At 41.7% G+C, this 13427-nt stretch overlaps 1 protein-coding gene across 1 annotated transcript in view; it reads left to right on the plus strand.

Annotated features, from left to right (window-relative positions):
• PPM1H (protein phosphatase, Mg2+/Mn2+ dependent 1H) overlaps positions 1 to 13427 on the plus strand; it is a 130033-nt gene that overhangs the window by 65334 nt on the left and 51272 nt on the right. Inside the window, exons 3-4 of the mRNA XM_058022256.1 lie at positions 303 to 647; positions 7555 to 7667. Of these exons, the coding sequence (XP_057878239.1) occupies positions 303 to 647; positions 7555 to 7667 (458 nt within the window). The remainder of the gene's footprint in view (positions 1 to 302; positions 648 to 7554; positions 7668 to 13427) is intronic.

The raw sequence follows: 13427 nt of genomic DNA on the forward strand, positions 1-13427 counted from the left end.
CAGTCTATGATGGCTGTAAGGTAAGAAAGATTGTAAGTTCAATTTTTTTCTTGGGCTTTTTTTTTTAAGAGGTTAAGGAAAAGAAAAAACATGCTGGGGAAGTGTGGTAAAAATAAGCATCTCTTCTTTCAACCAGAGTTGTACTGACACTGCGGGTATTTCTGTGTTTCAGAAAGAATGTTACCTCTGGGAAAGCTATCTGTGTTTCACCTGCTGCCTCTGTGCCACCAGTCACAGAGGCAGCAGGTGACTAACACTGAGCATCTCTTTTCCTTTCCTTTCTCCCCCTCTTGCTTCTCCAGGACACAGATGGGATCAACCTGTACTACTGGTCCTTGTTTGATGGACATGCTGGCTCAGGGGCAGCTGTGGTTGCTTCCAAACTGCTGCAGCACCACATCCTGGAACAGCTGCAGGAGATTGTGGACATCCTGAGGAACACAGCTGTCCTCCCACCCACCTGCCTGGGAGAGGAGCCTGACAACCCATCCAGCAACAGCAGGACACTGACACGGGCAGCCTCCCTGCGCGGCGGTGTGGGAGCCCCGGGCTCGCCCAGCACGCCCCCAACACGCTTCTTCACGGAGAAGAAGATCCCACATGAGTGCCTGGTCATTGGGGCCATAGAAAGTGCATTCAAGGAAATGGTATGTATGTCTCAGGGCTCTGAAGTCCTTGTTGTTTACATTGAGTCACATCACCCGGAGATCATGAAGATTAGGGGTTTTTTTTCTTTTTCTTTCATTGCTTTAACAACATCTGAGTGTGAACAGAACTGTTTAAGCACTCAACAGCCTACCAGGTACACACACCCCTGTCAGGCTGGAGCTGCATCTTAACTCCCAGGTAGCACTGTGACAATGAATTTGAATTTTCAATGTATAATACTCTTCTTTTTAATTTTCTTCTCCCCCTCCTTTTGTAAGATAAAGATCAATATTGCCTTACAGTGCAGATTTCAGCACTGGCAGTTATCAGGCTGAGTATGTGGGCATGCACTTGATAAAGCCTCATTGTCCTACCAGAGCAGCAGCAAAGGCTGCTTGGTCCAATGACCCAGAGTTCACATTGGTGTTGGAGAAGTGTCTGTGGAGTAGTGTCTGCAGCTCTTCACTGAGGCAAATTTTGTGTGTGAGTGGGGCACGAAGTTCATTCCTACCACCTTCCTGACTTGTGTACAACCGGAACAACTGTCAGGAAATCATGACCCTATGGGAACAGAATATCCATCTATTTCCCTATGGAAGCTGTTTTTTCCTCTTCTATAGTTGATGTAGTTCCTCCACAACTTCCCCCTCTCATTTCTCCACATTACTGAAAGTCATTCTTGTCAGGCAGAGCAAAAATTTGGCCTGCCAGTAAGTACATGAGGATCAGGTTTTGGGAGGTCTGATAGTGTTGTGGTTTTTTTAAATTTTGTTGCTGTAGTTTTCAGAAAAGCCTCTTATTTGAAAAAAAGGACTGTGAACTATTCAGTGTTTCCCAGTGGTTTTATTTGTTGTCTGAAAAGAAATATCTGATCATTGTTTTTCTTGATGTATGTGAATTTCATCCAGTACATGCATTTAATTAGAGACTACAGTTGTTGTTACAAGTAGTACTTCACTTTGATTTCTGAAAAACAATTATTTTTTGCTGGATTGTTCTTTCTTCCCAAGGAAGTGCAGGCAAGCAGACCCACCAGCTGGGTTTGGACTTGCAGGTGGGTAGGTCCAGGAGCAGCTTTCACAGCCATGGGTTAGGCGTACTTCAGTGGGGGCTGTGTGGGCAGGTTGTGCACTGCGGGTAGTGGGCTCAATTTCTGCTAGATGAAAAGAAAGAGGGTGCATGAAAATCTGTCAGTTTAGCACACCTTTTCAGAAAGGGAGGACGAGATTGCTCCCTTCTTTGTTGAGAAATGAGGGGGAAGATGACCGTGCCCATCCACTGCACCCTAGTGGGTTCAGAGCATGCTTTAGAGGAACACCGATTTCATGCTTCAGTTTGTGTAATTCTGAGGCCAGAAGAGTGCCAGCCTCTGAGAGCATGGTGGGATTCTCTCCTGTTTAAACTGTTTCCAAGTGCAGGCAAGATGAGAAGTGGAGTTTTGTGGGACTGGGCAGTGAAAGTAACAGAGTGTAGAAGGGCTGTTTCTCTACCTCTCTTAGGAGAGCAGCCTGTGCATTTCCCATTGCTGCCTTCCTGAACGTGTCTGAGTGAACAGGGCTGTTATTGCACTGCTTTATTTTGACTTCACATCTCTGGTAGGTGTTCACAGAGAAGACCATCTCAGCTTATGTTCAGAGATCTGGTTGTGAGGGCTTTTGTAGGTAGAGTATGACAAATGCAGAAACACTGGATAACTCACTACAGTTATGGTGTTCAGGTATTCATTGCATAGCTCAGGCTAATCTGTTCTCTCTGTTTCTAAACAGAACATTTTCCTCACTGCATCTTCGATCACATGCTACATATCAAGTATCTTAATTCCCACGTGCTTTATATTAGAGGGCTGAAGTTCATCATTGTCTTTGATAAACAAATGACTACTCCAATGCAATGTAATTTCAGCATTAAGTTTTACAGGAAATCTTATAAAAATGGCCAGCTTAAGGAAAGCAGTAGATAATTAAATTGTATCTACTTTAAGCTTTGAGGGGAATTTTGGACTTATACTTGGTTTAGGCAAAAGAGTGTTTTCTTTCATCTGTGTAAGGGAGCAATTCATAAAATCGGCATTTCTGTGTCTCATCTGTGCTTGCAGTGCTTGATCTTTCTCCTGCCTCTATTTAACTTCCTGCTAGCTTATACTCCTTCTAGTCTTTGCATGAAGACTTTGGGCCTCTTCCACAGCACATTGTTTAATCAGCCCTTGTTTGTACTGGAACATGATAGATGTTGTTGAGTTAGGTCAGGGCAGTCAAGATGTGCAGTGTGTACAAGGGTTTTGTGCCAGCAGAGTGTACCAGTGTAGCTGGCACTTGAGGAAAGCTCATGTTTCCTGGACACGTTGGCAGACTTCTTGGTGGTTTTTCCTGAATCATCAATTGCTGCAAAGGATTCTTATGAACAGAGTGAAAGTAACAAGTAGATAAGATACTGTTTTTTAAAGAGTCTGATCTGACAGGTTTATCTAATGATGACTTATCCTCTTTTCCTGGGAGCATTTTTTTCCCTATTTCCATTATTTTTTTCCCCAACTTGCTTTTGAATTCTAGTTAAGGTCTCCCCTTTTTTTCCTCAAGTCTCAATTAAATGTGATTCATGGCTTTCAAAAGGCTTTTTTAAATTATTTTTCCTTTATTGGACGTGGGGTTTTTTTGACAGTTCTTGTCTAACAGCTACATGCAGTAAAACACTGTGGAAAGCTGACACAGATCATCATTGCCTAACTTAGACATTTAGCAATTAAATGCAATTAAATTGACTCCATTTTGAAGTACATCTAAATGATGTTTTCTGTGTTGAAACTGGAATTAGGAAGTTTGTGCTGTGTTTTCAGATAATTTAATGCTCTGTCTAAAAAACAGCAAATGTCAGTAGTTGTCAGTATCACAATTGTTCCAGTTAAAAGGAAATAAATAAGCTCAAGTTCTGAAGGTGCCATAAATCAAATCCTCTAATTTTCATCTGTTGAGTTTTAAGATGTGCATTTATAGATTCAGTTCAAAGGAGCCAGGAGTGCAATTCCATACTGGATATAAACATCAAATTATTGTCCTTTCCCTGTATTTAACCTTGTGTACATGTGTGATGCTGTATGTATTTGCAAGAAAGGTTAAGAGGAGAGAGCACCTTTTCTACTCTGAACCCTATTTAACTTTAAATGGGAAGAAATGGTACAGAATTAGTCTGTATGATTTATTGGGAGGTATACATCTGCATTCATTGTATCATGATTTTCTTTTTTTATTGAGTTTTTTTTTTTTTTTTTTTTTTACTTAGATGAAATCTAGACAGGTGCTTTTTCTAGATTGGTGCCATTTTAATTAACTGAACAGTCTTGAGAGAATGGCATGTATTGAACAGTTCACTTTTTTGAAAGTTTCCTCTCATTATATAGCCAGTAGAACTGAGAGTTTAAATAGAATTACAGGCATTTGATGTAAAGCGTGCTAAGGAGTTAATTTTATGTTTATGCCATCTGAAACTTTTTTTTACTGGGTACCTAATACTGTGTGTGTAAAGCTGCTTTCTGTCATAGCAAGGTTGAGATCCTGGAGGAAAGGCTGCTGCTCTGAGGATAAATATAGGTGAAAAGAGGGGGAGAAGAGTGTGGCCAGCAGGTTGAGGAAGGTGATGCTCCCTCTCTCCTTTGCCCTAGTGAGGCCACACCTGAATGCTGTGTTCAGGTCTGGCCTCCTCAGACTGGAGAGGGTCCGGCACAGGGCAGTGTGATAGATAAGTAATGCGAAACTATGAAAAATGAGTAGCTGTTTCTCACAGCAGCAAAGACGATTGAGGGACTGGGACATCTCTCTGTGAGGAGAGGTTGAGGTAGCTGTGCTGTTTAGTCTGGAGAAGACTGAGAGGGGATGGCATTAATGTGCATAAATATCTGAAAGGCAGGTGTCAAGAGGATGGTGCCAGACTCTTTTCAGTGCTGCCCAGCTGCAGGTTGAGGATAAATGGCCATAAACGAAACCACAGTTTCACCTGCACTGGAGGAAGCACTTCTTCACGCTGAGGGTGCCAGGGCACTGGAACAGGCTGCCCAGGGAGGCCATGGGGTCTCCGTCTCTGCAGCCATTCCAGACCCTCCCGGTTCCCGTAGCCGGCCCTGCCTTGGCCTGCGGCTCGAGCGGATGCTCATGGAGGTGCCGCTGCGCGCAGCCTCCGCCAGGTGGCAGCAGCGGCCCGCGCCGGGCGCGCCGCGGCCCCGAGGAGGCGGCCCCGGCCTGTGGGGAGCGCGGCCCCGGCCTCGCCCTCGCCCTGGCCCGCGGCGCTCCCGCCTCCTCGTCGCCGCCGTGCTCGCCCTCACCTGCTCGGTTCGTCGCGGTGCCCTCTGCAGGCTGCGGTTCGCCCTCCCGCATCCCGCACCAGGGAAGGGGAGCAGGCCTGGGGCAGCCCTTGGGAGCAGCTGCCACCCGCTGCAGCTCGTGTCCCGGCACGGACGGCACGGCTCCGGCTAAATTAACTGCTCCTGCGGGGAAAGATAACAAACAAAACCAACAAACAAACCCCACCCAAACCAAAACCAACAACAACAAAAGATACACTACCTCAGAAATCTCTCTCCTGCTGGAAAATGAGGAAAGCTTTGTATACACTCTGTCTAGAATGAGCCCCTTTACACTCATAAAGGATTTAGAGGCGTTTTGGGGCTTCTGCCCATGTTTGTACTACTTTCCCAGCACCACTGTTACAATGTATTTCATTAAAAGCCAATGTCTCTACATCAGAACGAATTGGTGGCATTGATGAGCTTAGTTTTATTTTGCTTTATTTTTCTCCCCCAAATCTTGTTGAGCTGTTAGGAAGCCTTGCCTTCTTTCCTTGCTCTTGAAAAAGAAAATGTCAAGCAAAGTATGTAATATTGAAACATGCATACTACTTAATGTACTCTGACAAGTCATGGTACTTACTAAATTGAAGTTCTAGATGGGAGAACCCAACAACAGCAATAATTTGAGAAAACTCAGTACACAGATGTAGTTTAAGTCAAGAATGTTCTGAAAAAGAGGCCCTAAGGATTATCCATGTTCTCTCCTATAATAGATGCTTCTGAAATCTGCTTATTGGAAGAAATACATTTTAATTTAGACATTCCAGCACTTGCAAAGTATATGTATGACAGAGCTGAAAGCAGGTGAGGAATGCACATTGTTTGAAGGTCTTGCAGGATATTCTGAACTGTGGAAATGAAGGTTTCTTAAAATTCCTGGCAGTGCTTGGAAAATCTGTAATATTTGTAAGTTTAAATTATTTTGATGGTTAGAAATGTCAGATTCCTTTGAACTTTCTTTTCAGCTTAATTTTAAGAAATACAGAAGCCATGGGGAGGAGAATCAGCTTTTCTATGGCAAGATTAGATAAAGAGGCATTTATAACAGGTCCATGTCTGTGACCAAAGGTTCTGCAAGATATGATTTATAGCTCGGAGGTGTTTTCCTCCTGGTCCTTACCATCCATCCCCCGCAAAAAGTTGGTGAATGCAGTAGATCCCATGTCCCTGTGGCAGCCACGTGCAGTTTGCACGCACAGCTGAGGATGGCCGGCTGGGACAGCACCTCAGCACTGTGTTCATGGCACAAATGGGATGTGTGTGCACTGGCCAGTGAGGAGTCAGCAAGTTATTTGTGACAGACACCTCTGCCCATTGGCTCAGGGCAGTGCCCAAGTGCTGCTGAGAATCCCTGCTGCTGCACCAGGTCAGCTCCCTCCCCTCAAATTTGTAGGAGATAAGGCATGGGACAGGGGCCTCCTCCCACCTCTGCAGATTTTCAATCAAATTGTACCTGTCACAGTTCTTATTTATTGTAGTGTTTTTCTTCAGATAAATTTAGCTCTAAAATAAAGCTCCAAATTTCATACCCCAAGGCATGAACAATTTGAGCTGTTGTTCCTTGGTGCAGATATGAGAATGGCTGAAGTATAGATCAGGCCAACATATATTTATTTTAAAAAGCACATAAAAGTAGGCAGGGTTTAGCTGGAAAAGATCTGCCAGTACTTGCAATAGTGATGTTAAATGATGCTCCCTATTTGAATCCAATATTATAAGAACAGACCAGTTTGAAATGGACACAGGAGAGAAGGGTGATTTGTAGTGTGTTACTACCTGAAGCTAAACTACAGACAGCAGAATTGATTCATTTACATACACTTCAGTGTTTGTTTGAAATGTATGAATGAAAGTAGCTCATTTACTTACTTACTCTGTGTTCTGCAAGCTTTCTTGGGGCATTGTATGTGTATTTATATATATACATGTGTGTGTTTATGTGTTTGGTTTTTTTCTTTCCAGGACTGTTGTTGCAAAGTATAATTTGCATTCTCCACTTCTGTTAAGCAGAAGGACTCTTTTAATATATGTTTCTTGCACTCAGAATCAGTTTAGTGTCCTCTCGTTCCCTGTGTTTCTGAAAGGTAGCCTTGTGGCACAACTGCATCTTGCTGTTGTTTTTAAGGTGTATACCCCACAATCCTAGCATTCCTCTTGGGAAGTAGGTAGTTATTGATGTTGTAGCTGGGTCTCATTAGTTATCTCCTGTCTATGTAAAGCACTCTCCAATTATACCATCAGGTACCTGTTGCTAAGCTTCATTTATCTTTGCCTTCATTGTGATTTTGCTGTAGCAAATTCTCTTGCATCTGTGAGAGTTGCTGTTTATTCCTTAATACCTGATGTTTTACATTCTCCTGGCCTTATTTTTCCCAAACATCTTTGTATAAGTAATAGGAACTCCTCAACTTTCTGTTCTTGTCCTAGCTCATAGCTGCAAGAAAAGGCAGACAGTGCGACATACAGTTTAATAAAGACTCTATTGTATTTTTGGTTTCTCCAGGAGACTTCATTTTCTCAAGCACTAATTGCAATGCTGTCTTTATAAACCTTGTTCTCTTCTCCCCCAGGATTTGCAGATAGAGCGAGAGAGGACCGTGTATAACATTTCTGGTGGCTGCACAGCCCTGGTGGTGGTGTATTTATTGGGGAAGCTTTATGTGGCAAACGCTGGGGATAGCAGGTAAGTGTGTTGTCTCCCCATCTAATCTTTCACCCCTAACTGCCCAGCCCTGATGTTACTGAGTCCCTTAAAGCAGGCAGCATCACAAGATTCTGTTTCTTGGCTGGACACTCAGCACTTCTCACAGAAGTGAATGCAAGTGCCAGAGATAGCGTTCCAGTATCTTGAGCAGTGGTTGCAGTCAGGGAAACTGATAGCACTTCTGGTCCTGTAGAAGTTTCTGAATGACTTGATGTTTGCAGAGAAGTGGAAAGGTGCTAAAAGGCCATTGAAACAGAAGAGGTGTTGGGTGTGTAGTAGAATTGTGTGTTGAACACTGACAAGGTGACTGTATCTGGAACAACTGGTAGGGCGACATTTGTTCCATGGAAAGTCCTTTGGCTCCTGTTGCCAGGCTTAGTCTTGATAGGCCATTTGGCTTCCAGATTTTCGTGTAATTGAAGGTAGTGATCAGTATGCAAATAGCTGCTACTCTTGCCCTAGGGGAGGAGGAGAGGGAAACAGGCTAATCACAGTATAGGTTTTTTGCCTTGTCCTGTTCTAGCTCAAGTACTTGTCCAATTCTCAGAACTGAATGCTGCTGCTCAGGAGCTGTTGCTTTACTTTATTTTGAAGTTAGGTTCTCGAAGAATCATGATTAGGAGCATTTTCTTTGTCTTCTGATGTTGCTAAAGATAGGAGCATACTGGAAGTCTCTCACTTGCATTCTTTTCCCCTCTCTAACCCTGCCCTTACCACCACTGGAGAGAGATAATGAGGCTCTTCTTGCAAGACTTCAGTCTTCACATGTTTCTTTGGCAGTGCACTGCATAAACAGGGCAGGGAGAAGAGTTCACATGCAATACTAACTCTCATGTATTCTGTTCATTAATAGCTGAGTAATTAACATCTGCAAGGGTATTGAACCATGTTGTCTTGATGCCTAAAGAGGCTACCTGGAACAGAGGGTAGACAATGTTAAAGGAGTAAAGTAGGTATTTATTAAAAGGCCTTTAAAGGATACACCTTGGGCAGTACAAGAGCCTGGCCCAGGCTCCACCCAAGATGGATGACTGGTCATGATTTTTCACACTTTAAGTTTTGGTCCATTTACAAATTGGGGTTGATTGTCCAATTGCAGCTTCAGGTTAGGAAATCCCATCCTCCCAGTTTGCTCTTCTCAATTCACCATTGTTTACACTTTTTGGGGCTGAAACTTTAATGGTATCCTTGGTTCTCAGGCTGGAAAAGGTTTGTTTTGTCTAACTAAACTGTGAAGAGAACTTGCTAACACTTTATATGAAATTCAGAGTTACATACTAATGCAGTTCAGAATCTGAAAAATATGAAAGCTAAGACTTAAAGCATCAGTCTTTAGGTGAAGACTGCTATGTTTGTGTTTAAGGTTTGTGCTTACACAGTTCATGTTTGTAGTGTGTACACCCACTTACTTACAGAGACAACACTTAAGGGTTTTGTAGTTTAAACCTAAGATTTTTACTGTCTCTTGCTGCTTTACACTGTGTAGGAAGGCAGATAAATCCTTTGTGCATAAAATTCCTGTTCTTTTCATGTTGCTGATTGTTTTTAAGATGCTAAATTTGTTGTATGTGTTGCAAGTTGTTCACTCAGTTTCTATTGACAAGTGTCATATTTGAATCTCCTTTTTGTATCAAATGTCAAGTGAGTCCTCACAGCGTAGCTGCAAACATGTTTGAGGTGATCAACAGAGCTACTAGCTGAAATACATTATATTTCTTGTGCCATTAAATGAGAAATAATCATGTTTTCCTGTGCTATTGCTCTTGAAGTACAGTTGAGCCTCTTTCTCTGAGTTGACTAATTTGCTTTATTGTCTCTTAAAAAGTGTTCTGTGTAAAACTGGGTGTGCAGGACTTACATCTGAGTAGCCAAGATCTTTGTTCTTAAATTACTGGAATTGGCTGTTTCCAGTTCCCTCAGGATTCCTTCTGTGCTCCCTGAGAACAGCCTCAGCTCCACTGCAGCCTCTGATACCCAAGTGCAAGACCCTGCTGTTGGTGGTGATCTGGAGTTGGTGCCAGAGTATTGGTGTCACTGTAGTTAAACATAATAAGTCTTCAAGAAGTTTTGCATGTTCACTAAGTCTACCCAGAACATCTGTTCAGAAAAAGAAGGAGGGCAGGAAACAAAAAGGAAACCATCAGGAAGATTGGGTGTTTTTTTAACCAGGATTCAAATTCTCATTCCTAACATCTTGTTGGTAATAAAGTCCCTCCAGATTCAAAATAGTTTGGTTTTGCACTTCCGAAATGGATCTCACAGAAAGTCTCTCTTGTGCTGAGGAGAATTGTTTCAAAATGTTTAATTTTCAGCCACGTCCATTCCTAGACTTTCCTTGCTCAAAAGAAATTTTAAAAGTTTTAATTGTAGATCAGTTGGTTTGGGTCTTTCCCACCAAATCCCCTCTTTCCCACTTACAGGGAAAAAAAAAACAGCTGTTGCAAAACATCTGGGTTGTTGTCATGACACAAATGACATTTTAGGGCTAGACAAGCCACTCTGAGGTCATCTGCCCCCTGCCACAGTGCACAGTGCATTCTTGTATTTTGAAGAGCCCAGTTTTGTAGTCAAGAAATTTTACTTGTGTTAGTTGAGAAAAATAAGTTTCTTTTTGCTGTCTCATGCCTTGTATAGTCAACTTAGTTGTTTCTACAGATAAAAGGGAGGGCAGTGAGAAGTACAGTAAGGAAACTACTTCAAGAAATGGTTATCTGCTCTCGAGAAGAAGGGTGGGTTTGCTTTTTCTCTCAAACAGGGGACTTTGTCTTGTTGCTGTTGGAACTAGATGACGAAATCCTTAGTTTTTAGTTTCTCTGAGTTCACCTACTCATTTGTGCCTTTCCCCTCTCCTCATTCTCCTTCTTCCCTCTCTGCTACCCCCCTGGAAAAAGCCTGCAAATAAATCAAGTTTCCCACAGATAGGAATCCGTGACAGAAGGTTTTGTGTGGGAAATAAACATTTTGGGTTCATGCAAACCTAACCAAAGGTTAGGCTTTATAATTTCAGGGAACTTCAAAACAGCAGAAGCTTTTAAAGTGGGGTTTTGAACAGCTTCTGCTGTCAGAGGACCAAGGTATGTGCAACAAACTGTTACTATCACAATGAGACTAAGGAAACGTTAAGTGTGAGACTTGAATAATAATGTACTGTGTGGTGCCAGCTATACCTCAGACTTATGTCTGTGGTATTCAGTTTATCCACCAAAGCTTCTCAAATCTAATCATTTCATGCCACGTACCCTGGCAGTGTTGTATAGCAGCTGTCCTTTTGTAGTTGATGTGTAATTACATCATGAAAAGACTTTAATTACCATATTACTAAATTACCAGCCAGGAATCCTTTCAGGTTCAGCCCTAGCTCACTTCTGTATGGACTATTAGGCTTCTCCAAGCTGAACACTTTTGGTTGGTGTAAAAGGGAGGAAAAATTGTGCTAATTGTAGGTTTTGTTATGAACTATTATTGAGCTTGATGTTATGGCATCACTAATGTCAATGATATAATTAAACTTCTGCTAACGATGCAATCACAGTTCTGTAATAATTACATGTTAACTGCACATGATACCAGAACCCTACTAAAAATGAGGTGATGTATTCAGAGCCTGATAAAAACAACTTGGAAGGAACTGCTTTCATTCTCTAATGGCTTGTCTGATCATTCTTGGACTCTGCCATAAATATACCTACTTGTACAGTCAAAATTCATATCTGAATATCGGCCAAAGCTTTTTCTAATGTTTCTTTCTCTCTCTTTCATCTTTTCAGTGATTAGCATTGTCCATGCAGGGTTATCTGATTAGGGACTGATAGTGCTATAGTCAGCTCTCCAATATATAGTGCTTTTTTTGGTGAGCATCGAGGTGCTGTGTTTTGCTTACCAGCATGACATATTTGCTATGAAAACTAGGCCATTGGAATAGCTTCTTTTTATTTATTTTCTTTTTAAAATATGGAATAGTAAATCTTCTCTGGTCATGGTTTTAAACAGTGTTGTTCAATTCTATATTGCTAAAGTGACTTTTACATCTAAACTGCCATGACACGCCTTGTTAATCTCAGTTCTTTTTAGTTTTATGCTCTTTATTAGGTTGTTGTTTTATAGCTACTGATGAAGCAGTTGTAAAACAGGGACTTAATGTTTTTACTGATTACTGCCCAATTATTGTATAGCCTCATGCAACATAACATTTGTCCAATATCACTGCAATGACTGTAATGCAATATGATCATATTAACCATGTTTGGCACAGGCATTGTTCTGGCTTTTGTATTGTCTGGAGCTGCTAGGAGACTGCAGGCACTTCCATTTTGTGCTGTGCTTGGAGCCACGTAGGGAAGCTGTGCCTTCATCATTATACAAGAAGCAGAACATCACAAGTTGATTTGACTTTTCCATACAGCCTGAAACCCTCACTAAATCTGCAAATGGGTTCTTGGGCTTTTCCTGATTTATTGACAGAACATGGCATGAAAGCAAAGAGCCTGATGTTTCAAAGGCTTCAGAGACTTGCAGGGTCACTGAATTTTTTGCTTTGCTTCATCAGCTCTTTTTTATCATCTTTTTGCCTCCTTGCTTTTGCTCCCCAGGATTTATGTTTTCAAGGCATATTCACACTCTACTTGAACATACCTCCTCATGTCCAGAATAGATTTTCTCCTCCTTTTTCCAAGTGTAAAATTACTGCTAAGGCATTTTGGCTTATTAAATGGTAGGAGCTCATTGAGTGAATATTTTGTGATGGTTTTGTGTGGGTGGAGGTAAAGTAACTTCATTGGTACTTCAAGAGACCAGGTGTGGGAGAGTGTGTTCATAAGAGTCTTCTCCCAGTGTAATAAAATAGTGAATTGAAAATTGAATTTGTTTACCATTTCAATTATTTTTGAATTTGCTGCTTGTGTTGAAGCTTACTACATTTATACTTCCTCTTCTTTGTCATGGTGCTTGTTCGCTGCTTCCCTCATGGTTAGTTCTCATTATAGGAAGTCAGATTTGGGGTTTAATTTGCTTTTATGAAGTAAATGAGAGTGGCATGGAAACAGCCACATATCTGCTGACTGGCAGTGTAGCTTAAACAGAATTTCTGAGAAGTCAGCATTGATGATTCTGAGCCATTTTTGTGGTTCATAGTATCTGACCTCTTCCTCAAGGCAGTCCAGCAGGGTCGTTTTTGCCAGAAGTGCTAACACTGTAAGGATGGAAACTAAAAAGTGTTCTAATATATTGCTGTTATAAAATTAGTTTACTTTAGTCCTTGGTTTACTGTCTAGGAAGCTATAATTTTCTGGTTTTTGTAACTACTCATCTTCTAATCTAAATGGTGTGTATTTTTCCCTGTTTTCTGTGAGTAGTCTCAGGCCTAAGCCTTCTTTGTCTCCTTATATCTGTGTCTGCATAAACAATAACTGTGCTTCGTACTAGAGACTTAGAGGTCTCCAGAGGAAAGAATAACTTAGTTACTGAGCTTCTCAAATCTGCAGTATTTTGAAAAGCATTCTTTTTCCTGATTTCTCCTAAAAAAGAGGCAGAGAAAGTTGCAAGGCTGAGCAACACACTGGGGCCAAGCATGGGTGGGGCTTTCTTTTCATTCTCTGAAGTTCTCATTCCTCCAGATTCTCAGAAGATGCCCTCCCAGAGGCAAGAGCAACACTTATAGATTGAAGTTTGTCCAATCTATGGTACATCCCCCTATAGGTTATTATTAGTTCTCTGACAGAGTCAGTTGAAAATAAAAAATGT

Source organism: Melospiza georgiana, chromosome 4 (genome assembly GCF_028018845.1).
Source record: "Melospiza georgiana isolate bMelGeo1 chromosome 4, bMelGeo1.pri, whole genome shotgun sequence".
Taxonomy (NCBI): Eukaryota; Metazoa; Chordata; class Aves; order Passeriformes; family Passerellidae; genus Melospiza; species Melospiza georgiana.